This window comes from Argentina silus (assembly GCF_951799395.1).
Source record: "Argentina silus genome assembly, chromosome: 2".
Taxonomy (NCBI): Eukaryota; Metazoa; Chordata; class Actinopteri; order Argentiniformes; family Argentinidae; genus Argentina; species Argentina silus.
Genome location: NC_139656.1, coordinates 16,914,460 through 16,935,580, shown reverse-complemented (window position 1 = coordinate 16,935,580; position 21,121 = coordinate 16,914,460). Strand labels below are relative to the sequence as shown.

At 44.2% G+C, this 21,121-nt stretch overlaps 1 protein-coding gene across 1 annotated transcript in view; it reads right to left on the bottom strand.

The window, feature by feature from the left end:
• mtss1lb (MTSS I-BAR domain containing 2b) overlaps nt 1-4,135 on the bottom strand; it is a gene marked incomplete at both ends in the record, with an annotated part of 47,679 nt that extends 43,544 nt beyond the window's left edge. The window contains one exon of the mRNA XM_083697270.1: nt 4,067-4,135. Within this exon, the coding sequence (XP_083553396.1) occupies nt 4,067-4,135 (69 nt within the window). The remainder of the gene's footprint in view (nt 1-4,066) is intronic.
• Nucleotides 4,136-21,121: the final 16,986 nt, after the last annotated feature.

The following is a 21,121-nucleotide window of genomic DNA, read 5'->3' as shown; positions in this document are numbered from 1 at the left end:
TGAAGGGTGCGAAGGAAGGGGTGACATGGGAGAATTTGGAGGGATTGAACACCAGACGGGCGGGAACCCATGGTTCTCTTCATCTGTCCTGCCCATCTACTCACTGTAACACACTGTCTCCACTCTTCCAAGCCTGGTTATGAGGACCCTGTCCTCCATAGCAGTAGAACTATGTGTGGTATGTGCAGTATCTGTATATGGGTGAGGGCACTCAGTCTAATTGAATGGAGGTCTTCTCAGTGGTTTTCTGTGACGGCCACTGCTCTGAGAGAGATATAGTGGCACTAAAATACATGACAGGCCTATAATGGATGAACAGGGTAGGCGTTTGAAGCACTCTCATTGGTCTGTATGATCAGAAATAGCTGTGCATCATCCATTTAGACACTGAGATATGCAGAGATGAGCCTTGTTGGAGGAAAGTGGAGTGTCCTTGACAACAGGGGTGTTATCACCATCTTCCTTTAGGCTTGGCCCCATTATACAAGACATTATCAGTAGGCCCCCATGAAAAGAGTTAGTGAATGAATGCTTAATTATGTTGCATGAGAGAACAACAGTGGATACGAGTGTTTATTATTATTCTGTTCTCCGGTATTTAATTTATTCAATAACCCCATTTTGGATACCACAATGCAAACATATTGATTTGACACCATTTCTCACTCTGTTCATAATCATCACTGTACTGAACCGTTTTACAGTCAACAAATGAATTTGATGAGATGTGTTTGACAGCCCTGACAAAGACTGCACTGAGACCCACTGGCTCGCACCCAATGTAATCTCTCCATCCCCAAATCAGTTGATTCATCGACGAGCCTAACGAGGGACAGCGGACACACAGACTCATTAGGAGGCCCAGAACCCTGCACGCTGTAATGGCATTGTCACCCTCTACAAAAGACTGGAAAGTCGGTAGGGAGCATGGACACAAGAGTCACGAGGATGTGCCACTGTGGTCTTATGCTTCTCTTCCCAAAAACAGCATGTTCAGAGTTGGGGGACACGTGTGGACATTGACACACGCACTCAGAGCACTGATCTGGTTTTGGGCTAACAATGCTGTGTATTCTCCACCAAGTTATCCAGACCACACAGATGAAAGCGTATTGTAAAGGTTGTGCAGAAAATGGTGTACTGTGTTTTAGTGCTCTGGGTGATAGAAAATTATCTTTAGAGACTTGAACTGTCTTAGAAAGGGAAGTTGGAAGAAATGAGTAATATGTGACCTAAGTGGTTCAGCTCATATTTAACTGTTTGCTGATGACTGCCACATAATGCACTACTACTCAAACAGATAAATCTAACATACAAATATGAACACAAACACCAACATGTTAACAAACAGAACTGAAAAAACACACCTGACAACCACATGAGCAACAACACACATATACACAATGGCCAACTGACATATAAACTAACATTATTGAAATGTACATTGAAAACAAATGTTATGGAAAGACAATCTAGCAATCCAAAATAATCCATGACATACTCATTCACACATGTATGCTCTCTCTCTCTCGGCACAGATGGTTGTGTGTGTGTGTGTGTGTGTGTGTGTGTGTGTGTGTGTGTGTGTGTGTGTGTGTGTGTGTGTGTGTGTGTGTGTGTAGTGTGTAATGCCAGTCTACGACAGCCTGGTATACACACCTTGGAGAGAAGTGTAGCAGGGCCTGAGAATGTAAACACCAGTGATATACGGCTGGTCCAGCTGGCAAACAGACCACGTCATAGACATCTCCTGTCTTCACTCACTGTGATCCTACCCCGCACCCAACCCTCTCCTCCTTGCACACACGTCAGAAGTAGATTTTCCGTATCTCATAAACAGGGCATATACACACACCACCTATGCTCTTGTGGAATAAGCCATGCAAACAAAGAACTATACCCCCCCTCCTTCTAACCCATAATACCCTACAGTAAGGTGTGAGGTGGTGTTCAGATATGGGGGGTTGGCTCTCTGTAGAACAGAAAGTCCCTTTGATGTCTTTGTGGTCATGCACATTCATTTACACCAAGTGACATGCTACATCACTGACTTATGTACAGTAAATAAGTAAGTTAATTCCAGGCAATGTACAATTCCCATGTGTGAGCATAATAGTGCGCATAGTCAACTTTATGTTTGTAATAGCTGTGTTGCTATTGTAATCCCCTTCGGTGTGAAGTGAACAAAGAAGGCCTTGCAGACACACTAGGAGTAGAGACACATATGAGAAGTGACTGGTGACTGTGCATGCCCTACGGGGGTGTCAATCTCCCAGCAACAAAGAGAGAGAGAGAGAGGAGAAGGGCAACGGAAAATGCTCACCTAGACAGTCACATATTTTAATAGTATAGTATAACAGTTGGATAGAGAAAGATTGCATAGGTATGCAATACTGGTCATGCAATGTGTTAATTGCTTTTCAATGCCCAGTGAGATTTGTTGGTGCCTTGATTGGCCACAGGCATACACAGGCATATTTCTATCACTGCTTCACTAAGCACTGGCAAGTTCTAAAGTCATGCACATTTCAAAAGCACCACATAGTCCCTGTCCAACGTAGTATGTTTTGGAAGTCTCTCTGTATGTGTGTGAGTGCGTGTGTCATACATAACAGCACACCTCTGAAGGTTGATCACTGAGGTGACAACTTGGACTCAAACACTCATCACTCAACAAGATTGGCTTTGATGTTTACATGCGGTATCTGGTGCCTCTGTGGGTACACCACTAAAGACCACTGTAATGGACAACTTCATAATCCAAGTGACCAATAGGAGGATGGATGTTATTGCATTTACTGTTTGACCCATATTTTAGTATCCTCTCATAAGAGATAAGATACAAGAGTACCATGAGAGATGCGTTGTAAATGATGAATGAGATATGTGTGTGTGTGTGTGTGTGTGTGTGTGTGTGTGTGTGTGTGTGTGCGCGCCTGCGTGCGTGCGTGCGTGCGTGCGTGCGTGCGTGCGTGCGTGTCCAAAGCTATTCCATAGATCACTAATGTTCTTACACCCAGATGTGTGCAGAAGTAATAAACCCAGCCATGAGGCAGCTATACTGCAGTGTGTGTTATTCTCATGAGACCATGACAGTAATGACGGAGGAATCCGATAGTTATGGTTAAAATCCTTGGTTTCTTATATCAGACCAAATAATGGCAAGAATGACTATGATCATGGAAACGAAAGTAGTTATTTTCATCACAACTGAAAACCGTAATTGTGTGTCCAAATATTAAGTAGGTCTATCTATATTAAATTATTTAGGCCAATTTGTAGTCACTGGGAATGCAATAAGAGCGTTGCTTTTTGTATTCTCATCTGACCCTCTGCTGCGTAAAATAGCACATCTCTGTGAAACCATTCCCAGACAGACAGAGAGGCGTGCACTGCTGGATGTCCAGCTGTCCGAATTCTCAGGCACTCAGGGTCTCTTTAAAAAATCAGCTTGACAGAAAATCAATTACGCTGCCTGCTACAAGATAGAGAAAATCCGCTATCTTTCACATAGCCTAAAACACAGCGGCTTTTTTTACTCATGCGCGCAAAAATATGTCCGTGTAAATGTGAATAACTTGATTACGGTCACTTTGACATGCATGTGTTTTGGTGGGTGATGATTTTTGTTCAGTTGGCCTAAATGGTGATACATGTGTAGTGTACGACCATAAAGATGCCTGATGTAGACAAATACTGACCCGAACAGACATGGATTCATACATGACTACACTTGTAGCCTGATGTATGCAGTTTAGCAAACCAGCAACGCTCAAACATGCAATGGCTAAAGCGCATGCAATGATCGAGCAATTAAATTGAATTACATAATTTAAATTTAAAATCCTGAACGTCAAAGCAACATTTCCAGAGCAACGACACTACAAATGCGCAAACATTGCCGAGGAAACGCGTTCACATGTCCAATTGCCGCATAAATGAAACTGAATAGCGGTTTCATGTCCTCTAGCGTGAAAGAGCATATGCATAGCCTATGTAAACTATCTCTCCTATGAAAAAAATTAATACATCTGTTGCAAGTGATTATCATTACTCCACGACCTACCTTCATATCATTGACAATCGCCTGGAATAGTCCACCTAACGCACCGCACTCCTTTTCCACCGTCTCCATGTTAACAAAATCCAGCGTTACTCAGTGACTCAGACAGGGCACACAAAACCCAGCAAATTTATTTCCAGGGCAGAAAAAGCGGTTGCCGAGCCTTCTTCTCTCCTTGCCTAACTGTTCCCAGCGTGAAAGACAGGATATGGATGTTTGTTTGAAAGAGAAACGATACACAAACACGGTTCAATTATTTCAGTCGTCGAGTGTCGGCTCGCTACCCGTGTTCGTGGAACACCAAGCGAGTGATGGTGAGAGAAGAGAGAGGTTGCTCTCTCTCCCTTCCCAGCTCCGGGTCTAATGCCCGAGACAGGGGGTAAAGCATGCAGATGGCACCGCGATGGACACGCTCATCTTCGGATAGCGAGGCAAAATCGACTTGGATGGATGAACGGCAATACCAACACCGGAGCAATGTATCAAAATGTGAGACAGTAGGTTGGTGAGCAGCGGGGGAGCGCGAGGCTGCCCGTGATTGGAGGAGAGGCAGTGGGCTTAGCGCTGCGGAGCGAACAGGCAGTAATTCGATCCATGGGAATGGAAAGGGGCTGGACAGCCCTCCTGTCACATGGAGTAGGGAGAGGGGACACACACACGCACGCACGCACGCAGGCACGCACGCACAAGCACCACCCGAAATTTCAATGGGAGAGGAGGGGAAACGTCAAATAGATTTAGTGACCAGCAAACAATGGCATGGGGACGCATGCCGAATGCGCCTGTGCGCCGACGAAATGCTCTGTGATGGTTCGGTTATTGTGGTTGAATTCATTAATTACGATGCACACAGTACCCTATTGCACAAGAGTGAAATATGATCAATAATGGCACTTATTGTTTAACAAAAACAGCGACTATTGTAATAGCCTAAACCTAAACACGCCTCTCAGAAAGCATGTTGTAACCTGCTCCTTTGACCGTGTAACAACAGGATAATACATGACTGAATACAGTTGCATAATTAGATTAGAATCTCATGCGTCCCTGTATAATGAAAATTAACTGGTGCTATGCACACATTCAATCTGGTTTAAGAAGGAATGTCCCTCATTGGAATACATTCGGCTCTTGCCTCTATGATGAAGGCCTTCACTCTGAACTATTGTTGTGACAGGTGTCATGCTCTTGCAAACAGTATTGTTTCCTTGCACTCAAAGATCACACAGGTCTCAAACATGCATCCTCTGTATTGCCAACACATGTGACCGTCACCAAAATACCAGATAGAAACCAGCTACACCACCGAAAAGATACCCCCACCTTGGGGTATTTGAAATCGACAATCCTTTGCATGCAATAACTGCCTAAAGTCTGTGACCCATTCCCTGGTGATGCTCTGCCAGGCCTGTACTACAGCCATCTTCAGTTGTTGTTTGTTTTGGCCATAAAAAACTCCCTAGTTGCTATGGCAGTATGTTTGGGGTCATTCTTTTACTGTATGATGAAGCGCTATCCAATGAATTTGGACGGATCCACAGTGCCTTTGGAAAGTATTCAGACCCCTTTACTTTTTCCACATTTTGTTGTGTTATGGACTCAATTTAAAATGGATTAAATGAAAAGAATTTGCTATCAATCCACACACACTACCCAAGAATGACAAAGCGAAAACAAGTTTTTAGACATTTTAGTAAATTTATTAAAATTGAAATACAGAAATACCCTTTGCTATGACACTCTTAAAATTAGCTAAAATGCAAAAATGTCATCAACAATTCACTCAATAAGTTGAATTGAGTCCATCTTAATGCAAGCATAATAGTTCATGCAATTTTGGAATTAATATCTTTGTTTTTATAGGGTCTCTGATTTGCATTGGAATCAATTACACACTGTGTGGATCAGGTTGTCATTACAATCTGAGCAAATGGAGAGGAACAAAACTGCTCAGGAATGTGACCCTGAAGCCTGGGGAGACATACAAAAATCTTCAAAGTTGAATGGTGGAGAGAACAAAGCACAGTCGATGGGACAACATCATTTCAGTCACTCTACAAAATTGGTCTATAACCAAGTGGCCAAAAAAAATCCCTTAATAGAAAATAATCTCTCTCATATCCATAATTGTGTTTGCAACAATGAATTCAAGTGATACAGCAAAGAAAGTGGCTGGAAATGTGTTTATTTGGTTTTACTACAAAGCATTAAGTTTGGTGCAAATTCAGCACATTCAATGCAGTTTCCGCACCATCTCTCGTGTGAAGAATAGTGGTAGCTGCATCAAGTTATGGGTATGTTTGTCACCGGCAGGGACTGGGGAGTTTGTCAGGATCAAGAGAAAATTATTACATTTGTTGGTAGTGACATCCTAATCTAATCTGTAATGACAACCTGATATAGTCAAGTCCATAGTCATTTTTATTGATTTCAAATAATCTAAACATCCAAACTGTTGGAGTATAGAGCTAAAAGAAGACAAAATGCTTCCTCTTCCAACACTTATGTAGGACACTGTGCATCACATGATGAGCTTGGGCCTTGACATGTCACACTGTAGACCGTGCAGGAGTAAGAGCCCTTTAAAGGCCATTGTTAACAGACAGGGTCAGGACGACTGACAGTGCCCTGACTCTGATTGACAGACAATACATTTTGGGGAAGCCCTCTCCCCCACTGGGAGCCAACAGACCTCCCTTCTCCTCACCCCTGCCTCTGCCTGGGCACACATTGCTCAGCACAGTCTGTAAAACGCATCAGCAGCAAACTTCCTCTCATCTCCACACTGCATGGTTCTGCCTGTCATTGTCTCCACATTGCACCTCTTTTTCTCTCAATTCTGGACTCTGATGTTGTTCACCCCATTTATATTCTTTCTCATTTTGCTAAGCCTTTATCTTTCTATAGAGTTCCATTATGTTGCTATTCTCCTCTTCTCTGGTCTACCTTGTTATGGAGAGAAGTTGGCCAGAGGGAGAAAGATAGGGTCAGGGTAAAGTGATAACATATGGTCCACATTCGATTTAAGTTCTCCTAGAATAGATAGAAAAAGATAGAAGCAGAAAAGAGAGGAGCATGAAAGAGCAGAGGCTAAAGGGCAGAGGAAAGGAACGTGTTCCTTCAGTATATAATATGGCTACAGTCTCACAGTAAACCTTGAATCATAGGAAGCGGCTGTCCTTGTGTCTGTTCCTCTGAGCTGTTGATGAGAAGCGCATAGGGACATTACGCAACTAGGACGGGGATAAAAACGAGTGCAGACTGACAAAACTGTCACATCCTTCTAATAGAGACTTCAGAGGGGTGGTGGTGGGGGGCTAGCGAGCTACGCCTGTCTGAGCCTGTCTCTGAGATGAGTGTGAGAAGGGAAGAACTTTGGTGTGTCTGTGTGTGTGTGTGTGTGTGTGTGTGTGTGTGTGTGTATGTGTGTGGACCTTGAGATTAAGGGGAAGAATATTGGTTGAATCCCCCTTCCTGATCTGCATCAGTTTTCCCAGCAGTACATTGAGTTTGTTGGTAGACTTATTGGCTTTGGTTATACCAAAACGATCACTGGCAGATACAGTAGATGGGTTTGCTCATACTGATGAAGTTATTGATATAGTTTAAGTTATTCATGAATTATGGGGCAACATGAGTAGACACATGCAGGCTCATCAAATGCTCTGTCATAAATCAATAGCACTCATAATTCTCTCCATGCTTTTGGAGCTGGGCAACTCAGGCTCTGCACTCTCCTGGTTTGTATGCTACCTGGCCGATCGCTCATACCAGGTAATGTGGAGTGGGTCACTGTCCACATAACGCACCCTCAGCACTGGTGTCCCCCAGGGCTTTGTCCTAGGACCCTTATTGTTCTCTCTGTATACCAAAACTCTTGGCTCTGTAATTGTAATTGTAATCTGTAGCTACACTGCAGTCCATTTGATGCTCAATCGCCCCAAATTCTCCCATGTCACCCCCCTCCTCCGCCTCCTTCAATGGCTCCCCGTAGCAACTCGATTCAGATTCAAGACCCTGTAATGGGAACACCCTCTCCCTAACTGTAAACAATGGTCAGTCCCCAAACCACGGCCTGATCACTCCATTCTTCCACCTCTGCTGGCCGCTTGGCACCGCCATCTCTACGAGGATGTAGTGGTCGCTCTGCTCAGTCACGGCTCTTCTCTGTCTTGGCACCCCAGTGGTGGAATGAGCTTCCAACCACTGTCAGGACAGCAGGGTCAATGCCTATCTTCTGCTGTAGACTAAAGACCCATCTCTTTAGGGTACACCTGGGCTCTTGCTCCTCAGACCTCTCTATCCCCTAACACCCTACATTACCAGAACTTGGAATAAAACAAATATTGCCTTCCTTTCTCTAGCACTGTCACTGCCGATGGCACTTGTTCTTATTGAAGGTTTTACTTACGATGACTGATGTATAGTTGATTCACTTATTTAGACAAATGTCCTTATTGTAAGTCACTTGGGATAAAAGCATCTACTAAATGACTTAAATGTTAATGTAAATGTTATATTTCATACACATTTATTAAAAATGGTAACATGAATCATAATAAACATATTCTATAATATTTATATATCATCTTTATACATTTTGCATTCAGAGTTTGCATTGAATTAAGAATTTTAATGGAATCAAGGCTGTTACATTGGTTGATTTGAACTTATTTTTTCAACAAGTTTAAGCCTTTCTGCTGCCATCTCTTCAATATTGACCACTTCATTTAGCATATGAGCATTATACCATATGTCCAGTACAGTAGATACAGTCTTAGGTTTTACCCTCTATATTGAATGTGTATGTACAGTATGACACTGTCTCTTGTAAATGCTGTGTGTGTGTATGTTTGTGTATATGTTTGTGTGTGTGTTTGTGTGTGTGTGTGTGTGTGTGTGTGTGTGTGGTAATGACCTGAGGGAAATTAGAGGTGTAATGCACAGCTTTGATCTTTTTTACAGATATCATCAATTAATCAATCACTTCTTGAATCATTTTCATCAAGATAAACCCAATAGCATTGACCTAAACAATCCACCGTCTCTGTTACATGCATATTCAAAACACATTTTTAGACAGTTTAGTTAGATCAAGTCTTCCAAAAACCCTCTCCAGAACATTCCTGTGCTTATGACATGTTTAAAAGACCGCATTCAGTAGATTGGGGGGAAAGCAATAATAAAAACGATTTAATATGTCAAGTATTTCTGGGAAAAGTCTTGATGCGAACTAGCCAAAGCAAACCTCAGTCTCCTTTTAGAGGTCCTTACCACAATCTGGGTGACACTACACAGACAGGTCACTGACTGGGCTGGATACTAAGACGTCTATTTATGGAATACGATATGACTCAATCTATGATGATATTTTCCCCCAGTTTATGTTTATTGCCCAGTAACACTTTATGCAAGCGGTTTCTGCGTTATTTACTTCCCGTTGTTTCCACAAACCTAATGGCTCTGGATGACTGTGGTCAGCACTGAGATTTAGACACAGTCTTAGTTTTCCTCTTTCTCTCGTGTCTCTCCTCTGTTTACATTTGAATTCCTATTTTTGGAAAGGCAGGGTGACAGCAGATTCAGAGAGGGGCCTCAGGGAACTTCAAGGGTTGGATACTCTGACTCAGATTAAGCCTACAGCCTGTACTCCTGAACTAAATAACACTTTCAATGGAGATAGGGTTAGTAGTAGGGTTAACATTAACATTATCTGGGTCAAGAAGCCAGCCATAAGACTATAAGGTATGCTATAGGCTATGCAACTTCAGGGCTAGAGATACTGCAGGACAATCACTGACAGAATGTTTTGAAGGTTTGGGACACACCATTACTCAGGAGTTACTCAGGACCAATATGATCTACTCCTCTAAAATGATCACTAGTGCAAGTTCATAAGGCATGGATATTATTGTTACTTTATGCATTTTGTTGACCACAGCATGATTATAAAGTAAAGACTCTGTGTCCTCGTTAAGGAAATTCATAGTGCTTACTCCCACAAAAGATGTTTTTTTTAATTATTTAGAGTCCCTAGAAGGCAGGGTGAGGGGAAGTGTACTGTAGGACATCAGGGTTGTAGTTCTCTTTTTTTTTTAAATATGTTTTTAGGGCATTTCTGCTTTATTGGGATAGAGACAGTAGAGATTGACAGGAAGGATGGGAGAGAGAGGAGGGATGACATGCAAGATAGGTCGAGGGTCGGAATCGAACCAGGAACCTTGCGATTACGTGGTAAGCGCATTAGTGTGCTACGCCACTAAGCACCCCAGGGTTGTAGTTTTCTGATTTTTGCACACTCATGAATGCATGCACGCATATGCGAGTGCACACACACATACACACACAAACTTTCTTTGATACTGTACACATCAATGTACACATAGACCCCCCCCTCCCCACACACACACACACACACACACACAGGTTCAAATCCCCAGCCTACCGCGGCAGGGATGGACTGTGTTACATGCTTGGGTGCTTGTGCAACTCTGAGTAAGGAGGTTGTGGGTGGCTGTGTGATGTCTGGCGTAGGCTGCTCCAGGGATCTGTAAAGCTTCAGAGAGAGAGAGGGAAAGGAGAGGAGAGAGTTGTGTGACTCATCGTGACCCATTTAAGACAGGGAGGTGGGTAAACTGGGATAAATCTTAAATATGCTAATACAGGCTATGTACTACTGCTAATTCAAAGCAAACACTCTCCATCTTGCACACCTTTTAGATACAACTCTCTGATGAACAATCAGGTACACACCATTCATAGTTGGTTACAGCTTCAAGTCCATGCTTAACCTCTTTTACGAACATATTGTTGGTTAGCCTGGTTAATCTATAATCGATCTTAATCTGACAGCAGTTTTAAAGCTACTGGACTAGAAACATGCAGCGATAAACCCCTTCAGTTTCATTGACCTTGAGTCACCTTGAACGAGTTGACTAGCCATTGTAAGTCACTGGTACCCTTTGACCCCAGACTCTCTGATCTCTCTCCTACCCTGGCCTCTCTGACCCAGACTAGAGAACACAAGAAGTGGGGGTCGATGTCCTGGACTAAAGTCATAGGTCAGTTGACCATAAAATGCATGACTTAGCACTTCTTCTGAGGGTAAGGGGCAGAAATATTGTACACAATTCAAAACAACAAAAGACAACCACAGCCCAAGAAGTGAGACAGAGTGAAATATGATGGCAGTCCATCTGTCCATACGACCTCCAAGATAACGTTAGATAACCTCCGACCGGAAGTGACATCACAAAAGGAAAGGGCGCAACAGGGGGTTCCATCCTGTCGTAGGCTGGGTTGGCAGAGACACACAAGGAGGGGAGGAGTAAAAGGAGGATGAACAGATTTCCTCAACCCAGGGGGTGACAGACACAACACCTGCTACAAGACAGGAGGCAGTGTCACCTTCATACTGCCACTCCCACGGGGGAACGGGATAGATAGACTCTCTTTCTTGAGTTCCCTTTTTCTTCCTCCCTTCATTTTCACTGCACCAACTACTCTGAGACAGACTCTCTCCTTAATTATCCTTAATGCATTAATTTTCACTACACCAAATACCCAGCCCAACTCTTAAACTCTCACTTAACAATGCACTTTAGACTTCCTGACGTGCCTTGATTTGCCTCTCATCTTCTTGTCCCTCATCTTCAATACAGTATGAAGCCCACAGCCAAAGTCATAGCTGTGTTTATCAGTACTCAGTATCGAAATGAAGAAGTGTTGCCAAGCTGCATACATAATTCCGTCTGATTTAAGATGCACAGATGGGTCTGTCTATCTCCCCTGTGATTGACGTAACAGAGCATCACTGCTGTCTCTCTCTCTCTCTCTCTCCCTCAACTCTTCAGACTGTCAGTGGGACAGACAGGACAGTGTGTGGGTGGTGGGGTGGGAGGAAAAAGGGTGGCAGGACACTCTCACTCCCTCCGTCCCCCCTCAGTCTCCACCCCCTCCTTCCATTGCTCTGCAGAATGTAGGTCTTTGCTCGCCTACAGCCATCAGTTGCAATCAGTTCCGCCCCAGTTACCGACGCATCACAGAGACCAAACACACACACAGACACACACAGACACACACACACACACACACACACACACACACACACACACACACACACACTACAGACACACATATGCAGAATGTGTAAACGCTCTGTACACGCATGCATGCACACTGTGTACACACACCTAGGAACTACATATTATACACATACTGTACACAAAAACCAAACAGAGTCCCTGACATTTTCACACACGAAAGATGATAAGATAGTACAAGAGTAGTACAAATACAGCCTATGGTCAAATTTACTGCAGTACAGGCAGATCCTTTACTGAGCAGCTGTACCATAAACACAGATAGCTTTTGAACTGTGAAAGGTATACTATGGACACCTCACTTAACAGAGCACCAATGGCAAGTGCTTTTAGACTTAGGTCAATAGAAACATTGTGTTTCCCTGTATTCTCTGAAGGTCACGGTAGTCTCAAGGTTCTCTGTCCTTGTTACTGGTATCGTAATGGGATTATGCATGCTGATCTACTGTAACATGGTCCCTCCATCAGGAAATGGATGATTCTGTCACTTCCAGGTCACCGCCAATTGGACAGGGTAAAGGGTCACCCCATCTGGTCACATGACTCTTTAAACTGCCCCCCCCCCACAACACACACACACACACACACACACACACACACACACACACACACACACACACACACCAGAGAGCAGACAATGCGCTCAGCACCAGAAGGAACATTCTTTCAGACGTAGGTCATAGGTTTCAGAGAAGTAGACCATATTAACATTTTGTTTGTATCTCCATCTGCCAAGTCTTTTACAAGAAAATGTTGGAGGATACACACACTTGTTTCCCGAAGCAACAGAATATTCCGGGCATGTGTGATTCAGCACCATCAAAGATAAAAGCAAATCGCCCACACTTTTTTTTCTTTTTTTTTTCCAGAATGCGTCACAATCTTTAAGGCATCCTTCTCATCCTTGCTGAGGAACACACATCACACTCATCTGTTACATCAAGATCTGGTGTTGATGAAGACTTGCTGTTGATCCACACTGTCCATTTATCCTCTTGAGCCATGAATAATACACTATTTACAAACAGTGGGGGCTGTACAACCAGCTCATAGGGATCAGTGGAAGAGAGAGGCAATGGAAAGAGGGGGAGAGGAGAGAGGAGGAGGGGGGGGGGGGGGGTGAGGAAAAGAGAAAGGGGGAGAGAGGCAACACAGAGAGGGGGAAAAGAGGAGAGAAAGAGAGAAAATAGAGAGACAATATACTGTAGAGAGAGAGACAATACAGACATGAAGGGAAAGAAGCAAAGAGAGACATAACAGAGAGGGGGAGGAGCTCCGCAGAGGAACTGCGCTCATTAATCTTTCACTTTCATTCACTCTGAATTATTTAACAACCGCCAGTTTTTGTTGCAGTGCGATCTGGCTCCTGTCTTTGATAAAGATAAAGCAGCTCCTCCCAACCCCCCTCCCTCCATCCATCCAGGAGAGGGCCATTCCTGAGGAGTCTCCCCTGGGGTAAGCCCTCTCTGATGAGATACCCTGCCTGCCAACCACCCCCTTCCCCCTCCCTCCTTACCCCCTCTCCCCCCACAGGAGCAGATTAGGAGGGGTAAGAGGTGTCAAAGAGGCTACACTGCACCCCTTGACACCCCACCTCCCCCCTTCTCCCCTCATTCCCCAAAATTCTGACACATTGTTGTATTTCAAGACTGCTAATCTCTGTTGAATAATCCATGGATGCTTCTCATGCAGAGTCACATGTATAAAACATACACAATCTGTTCATATCACTTATTATTATGAATGTGAACCTCTCAGGGTTCTTGTCCAAGGACATTATACCGTATTCAAGTTCAACATTTTTAGACACAAAAGAAATATATTTGTTCATTCTTTCACATGCATGACACCAATTCACCAGTTCTATAGCATGTTTGACTGCAATTCCATATGGCTGTTGTATTGTATGTTGAGTCAACATATGCCTGCCTGTGGACGGAACATGCTATGACCTGTGGCCTCGGATAGCTATCACCATACCAAACAAACAAGCTCCCTGTCTCTCACAGACTCTGGGACTTCCACTACCCCCCCCCCACCGCCACCCCACCCTGTCACACACACACACACACACACACAATGCACTGACAGTGTAATTTATATTTATTTAAAATTATTCTAATTTATAGTGTACATGCCCCATACCCATTTCACAGCCTATGGCCTCATTGCCTCGCACAGCCTACATCATTTGTTTTATTGTTCTATTTTGTAAATTTGTTTTTGCTATTTTGTTAACATTTTCCTATTTTGTAAATTTTTTGTTAATATTTTGCTTATATATTGTTTTTTATGTCCCATGCACCAACCTCACCAAGTCAATTTCAATTTCCTATGTGCAAATATACGTGGTCAAATGAAAGAATTCTGATTCATACAATCCCTACAGTGAGTTATTGTGCAGTGGAGGCCCCCCTGTTCTTTTACTGTACCAACCTCACACAACTCATCTTACACACGCACATTTGTGAACACACACTTTCGCACAGGCAACCATGGCCACACACACGCACACATGCACGCAAACATGCATGTACGCACACACACATTCAGAAAACAGAAGGAGAGGTTGAACAAAAGAGAAGAGGTTACAAAACATGGTAGATAAAACTGAAGATAAGATCATGGCTGTGTAGACATTTAATCAAAATATGAAAAGCATTCAAGGTCTTATATCGTCTTAAAAGATATCAAAGCAATATTTCAGGACAGATTCCAAGTGATGTTGTAATCATGTCTTTTGGCACATTACCTTGAAACAGACTTGGACAACATTGTACTGTCGATAGAAGAGAGATAACATTGTATAAAAATTTTTTACTTTCCCTGCAGCATGTTTGAATACTGTGTATTGGCTGCGGCAGAAAAATGTCAAGTTATTAAACTGTAGAATGAATTAAAAAGCAAAAACACCTTGCTCTGATGTCTGAAGCTTGGCCTAGATAAATCTGAGCGTCAGGATATCAAATGGGAGCATGGGATCTGATCAAAGTGTTCAGAGAGAGAGGGAGAAAGAGGGAGAGAGAGAGAGACTCTATGTAAAGGACTCTATGTAACCAATTTTAGGGCTTCCATGTAACCTGAAGGGACTCCATGTAACTAATAGGGCATATGTAACCTGCAAGGTCTCTTGTAATATGTACTTAGTCTTAGAATCAGAAGTTAATGGCAGTAAATGGAAAACATTTCTGTATTTTAAGATTTTAAGATATTTGTGTTTGCATATCATTTTACAGTTGACCAGAGAATATCCCCTCAATAGGAAAACAGCATTTGTCATTACATTGTAGCAGACATATGCAAGTGAATGATTGGTGGTGTAACGTCTCGTCCTGTTTCTTACTTTATGTTTGTCTTTGTGTCATGTTATTAATTTATTGTTTCCTGTTTATTTTTGTGTTCCTCACCTTGTCTCTCATTTCAGACACTTCACCACCTGCCCTTGTGTGTTTCCTGCCTGTGTGATTGTCGACCCCACCCTGATTGTCTTCACCTGTTCCTCATCATCCTTCACTGTGTATTTAGTCTGTGTTCCCCTGTTTCTGTGCCAGTTCGTCTTTGTCCCTCTGACCCAAGGAAACTGTGGGTTTTCCTCACTCCTCAACCCACCTCCTCCCCTTCCTCCCTGTCTGCGGATGACTTTGTCACCTACTTTGAAAAGAAGGTTAATGACATTAGCAGCTCTTTCCCTCTACCTCTCACCAACACTGCTACCTCTCCTCCCAAACCCACTGCGCTACACCCGGTCTCTGGTTTATCAGATTTTTCCCCCCTCTGATGTTCTAAAACTGGTCACATCCAAGCGGGCAACCACCTGCCCCCTCGATCCTATCCCCTACCCTTTTCTCCTATCCATCTCCAAAGACCGCCTTCCGTTCCTTACCACCTTAATCAATTCCTCTCTATCCACAGGATCTGTCCCAGCGGCCTTCAAGACAGCCAGAGTCAAGCCTCTTCTCAAGAAACCAATTCTTGACCCGTCTGCTGTCCATAACTACAGACCGGTATCCCTTCTCTCCTTCTTACCTAAAACAAATAAACTACCTTATAGTATACACAGTGCCAGAGAGAGAGAGAGCAGAAACAGTAAAGACTGTTAGCTATTAGAAGAAACAGAGGGAGAAAGAAATTACGTTGAGAGAAATCGAAACAGGCAGACAACACTTTTGAGTGTGAGAGAAATGGGAGAGCAACAGGGAAGGAGAGAGAACAACTGGATAGAGAGTAAAGAGGACACGTAGAATCCCCTGAGCACAACTGAAGAGGAGCTCTTAAGTATGGAACAAAAAGGCCAGAGGAAAAGGAGAGAGTGTTTCACTTGTGTTTCGCACCTCCTTCTCAGTCCAATCTGAGCAGTGGTAATGAGCCACGACCTTCTCCTTGCTTACTGAACTACAAAATGAGATGCATCTTGATGTAGCGACACACCCACATGAACACGCACACGCACACACACACGAACACACACACACACACACACACACACACACACACACGCACACACACACACACATACACACACACACACACACACACACAAACTCCTTTAGCCCAACCTTGGCTGTCCTCCCGCAGAGTGAGAAATACCTAGAGCATCTTTATCCTGCCTGACATGGAGACAAGTCGGCCTGCTGTTATGAACTCTCTCACAGCGCTAAGAAGAGGCTGGCTCTACCATGTTACACAGCTCACAGTTGATCTCAGAGAGAATCCTGGAGGAGAGAGCCTTTTCAAAAACACTCATGGGATTCTAAAGGTTTCCCAATGACCATATCTACTCCAGAATAGTGCTGGCCTATCCAAGGTCTTGCTCAGTACCAAGGGAAGAGTTTTGTTTTTCAAGATCAGGCGTGGGTCCTCTTCTTCCTGGTCTGTTGTGATTGTTTCAGCATTCTAGTTATAATCCTCTGAACCTGCAAATGTGAAATATCTACCATGTTGCAACTGTAACTGGAGATGCAAATTATCTCTGTCACTCTAAAGCCTTTTTCCAGCTGAAAGATGGAAGCACAAAAATAAACATATACAGATTTTATTTACATACAGTATACAAATATGTAGTTAACCTATGCAAAAATATATAGTATATAATGCCGTGTATTTACTGGAAATGCCTACTGTCTATGCCACTCTAAAGCCTTCATTCAACTGAAGACGGAATGAAAAAAGAAACACATTTACAATACTGTACATACCCACATTTTTTAGTAGCATGCTCCACCATTAGGGGGGCACCATCTGTCAGTCAGAATTCCTGGTAGTGTCCCTGTGGAACAGTAACCTCCTCCATGATACAGCCAGCAGAGGGGCTCAGGAGTCTGGAGCAGCAGGACACAGCTAATGTTTTCTTTGAAAAATGGCAGAAATCACAAGTCTGTAAACACAGAAATTGTGTTCCTCTTGTACGTGACGACACTCAGGTTAATTATGCCCTAACGCAACGTTCGTACCCAAGGTCATCTCCATGGCATACCACTGCAATGCTGCAGTATGCGTTGCGCGTCTACATGGACAGGACGGTATCGTTCAGGGTTTGTGATCAGTTCTTCATCTGCTTTGTGAACCCTGCCAGGGGTAAGGCATTGTCGACACAACGCTTCTCCCATTGGATTGTGGAGGCCATTGTAGCCCCCCATGGGGGATCCGGGCACACTCCACCTGCGGGTTGGCAGCATCCTGGGCCCTGTTCAAGGGTGTCTCTGTTTCTGAGATATGGGCTGCTGCCAGCTGGACTTCTCCACTTACCTTTCAAAGGTTCTACAGCCTGGACATGACTGTGCCCTTCGTGGCGCATACCGTCCTTTGCGCTGGTAGCACTGTGTAATGTAGAAAGGGTATATCCTTGTTTCTGTACAGGTTAATTAGGACCAGGCCGCCCTATGGGCCTCTCCTATCCCTCTACTAGGGTATCAGTGATACTAAACCTATACAGAGATCATGGGAAAGAAGTCGAAGAGATTAGGAAATAGCCTGAACTAGCCTAGTACTTCAGCTACATAGCATATAGGCTCAGAGAACTTTTGAGGGGGTGCAAATTGGAGCTTCTACATAGAGCTGCCATTAGATAGATAGATAGATAGATAGATAGATAGATAGATAGGTACTTTATTGATCCCCGAGGGGAAATTAAGGCGTTACAGCAGCTCACATCACAAACAACAACAACAAAATAAAGTGACAATAGAATAATAAAATAAAATAGACATCTGAAACATTATATACAGTAAGAACAGTCCAGTATGATTTTACATCCCCCAGCCTTACTCTGATCACCCCGATCAAGCCAGCCGGAGGAGGAGTTGTGCAGTCTTATTGCGGCAGGCAGAAAAGATCTCCTTATACTTAGTGCAACGTGGTTGTAATAATCTGTTGCTAAAGGAGCTTCTCTGCTCTGCCATAGTGTCAAGGAGGGAATGGGAGGGATTGTCCATGATGGCCAGGAGTTTGGTCCTCATCCTCCTATTGGCCACCCCCTCCACAGTGTCTAGGGTGACCCCAAGGACAGAACCAGCTTTCCTAATAAGCTTGTTCAGCCTCTTGGTGTCACCTTCCTTGATGCTGCCCCCCCAGCATACCACCGTGTACAGCACTGCGCTGGCCACCACTGACTGGTAGAACATGTTCAGCAGAGTCCTGCACATGCCAAAGGACCTGAGCCTCCTCAGGAGATCAAGCTGTCTCTGGCCCCTCTTGTACAGGACATCTGTGTTATCAGTCCAGTCCAGTTTATTGTCCAGTCGCACCCCCAAGTACTTGTAGCTCTAGACCACCTCCATGTCCTCTCCCTGGATGGAAACAGGAGACAGGGGGACCCTAGTCCTCCTAAAGTCCACCACCATCTCCTTTGTCTTGCTGATATTGAGTAGCAGGTGGTTCTGCTCACACCACTCAACAAAACTGTCCACCAGTCCTCTGGCCTCTACTGACACATCCCACAATAGTAGAATCGTCTGCAGATGGCAGGTATCTGAGTTGTGCCTGAAGTCCGAGGTATAGATGGTGAAGAGGAAAGGAACCAGAACTGTCCCCTGGGGGGCGCCAGTGCTGCTCACCACCCAGTCTGACACACATCCCTGCAGCCATACAAACTGTGGCCTGTTGGTCAGGTAGTTAGTAATCCAGGAAACAATGGGGGAGTCCACCTCAGCAGCTTATCCGCAAGTAGTGAGGGCTGTATGGTGTTAAATGCACTGGAGAAGTCAAAGAACATGACCCTCACAGTGCTACCAGCCTTATCTAAATGGGAGTGGGCTCTGTGTAGCAGGTAGATGATGGCAGCATCCACACCAATGTCCGCCTGGTAGGCAAACTGCAGGGGGTCCAAGGATGTCTTCACCAGGGGCCTCATGGGGGGCTGGTCCGGTAGCTGTGCAGGGCTGGAGGAGCTGGGGGAAGGAGAAGGAGAAGGACCCTGTCCAGATCTCCAGCCACTTGTGGGTTGTTAGCCTGCTTGTAGCTGGTGATCTTCCTCACGCTGCTCCACACCTCTCTTGTGTTGTTGTCCTGCAGGCTGTTTTCCATCTTCCGCCTGTACATCCCGTCCCTGCTCTCCTTCAGCTTCTCCTTGAGCTTCCTCTAAAAGCTCTCTTCTTGTCGTTGAGGAGGGCCTTTAGGTCACTTGTAATCCAAGGCTTGTTGTTCGGAAAACACCACACCCTCCTAGTAGGTATAGTGTTCTCCACACAGAAGTTAATGTAGTCCAAGATGCAATGTGAAAGACTATTAATGTCCTCCCCGTGTGACTCACAGAGGACTTCCCAGTCCTGCAGAGCCTCATCAGCTTGTCCATCTCTTCACAGTCCTAGTGGTCACAGAGTGCTGCTGGACTAGAGGCTCATCCATGGGCTTTAGGGGTTGATATCTCTTATTTCAGAGAACCTTGAAGCGTAACCTTGGTAGCAGCAAGCTTTATTTAGCAGCATTGCAAGTTGTGGGTGGCACACTGGTGTGTGTGTGTGTATGTGTGTGTGTGTGTGTGTGTGTGTGTGTGTGTGTGTGTGTGTGTGTGTGTGTGTGTGTGTGTGTGTGTGTGTGTGTGTATGTCTGTGTCTGTGTCTGTGTGTGTGTGTGTGTGTGTGTGTGTGTGTGTGTGTGTGTGTGTGTGTGTGTGTGTGTGTGTGTGTCTGTGTGTGTACGTGCATGTAAAACTAAAATCCACCAAAGAGTGAGAAAATAATTCAATAAATGTACCAAACAGACTATTAGAGCCAATGTCTCCCATTGATAGAAGGGAAATATGTCCTATGTTCAAGCATTCACATTTCGAGTCATTCCGAAAGAATAAGAAAACAAACGTTGCGGTTTTTCCTGTTTTCCTATACTCCACAACTCTTCTTCTGTTTCTGTTCAGAGCTCCAAATATTTATTCTGAGTGAGACCTGTTTACTGCTCTCTGCACCGCGGACAATGTAAAGTAGTATTAGGCGGTGTTCAAAGGAGGTTCATCTTTCCTGACTGAAACCACTTGTAACCATTCCAATGTTCAGTCTGTCAGCTGCCTAAAGTAACTCTATTAGAAGACACATGCCATCAGAGTGACCATCTGTAAACAATGTGGAAAAAGGTCCAGAGGAAGAGGGTTTAGAACAATGACAGCTTGCCTTAGATCATAGCCAACTGTAAGTGCACTCCTTTATATATACACATACTGTATATTTAACCTTGAAAGATGCTATCTACAGCTATTGGATAGCACAGAGCCCAGTACATTCAGCTTGCAGAGCTGTACTATGTCACAGTGGGGAGGGCAGCCTTCAGGGTTGTCCCTCATAGTCATAGGACTGATACAGCATGGTTCAGTCTTACACGGGGGGTGGGGGGCAGTTCTCAGTATAGCCCCAGTGGACAGATAGAGAGACAGAACAGAGCTCAAGGGATGTAGCGAAGGTTCATTGCCTGCACTAACTTTCTCTGCGAGTCTAATAATTCACTGCTGTTTTTAGTTTCCTGAGCTTAT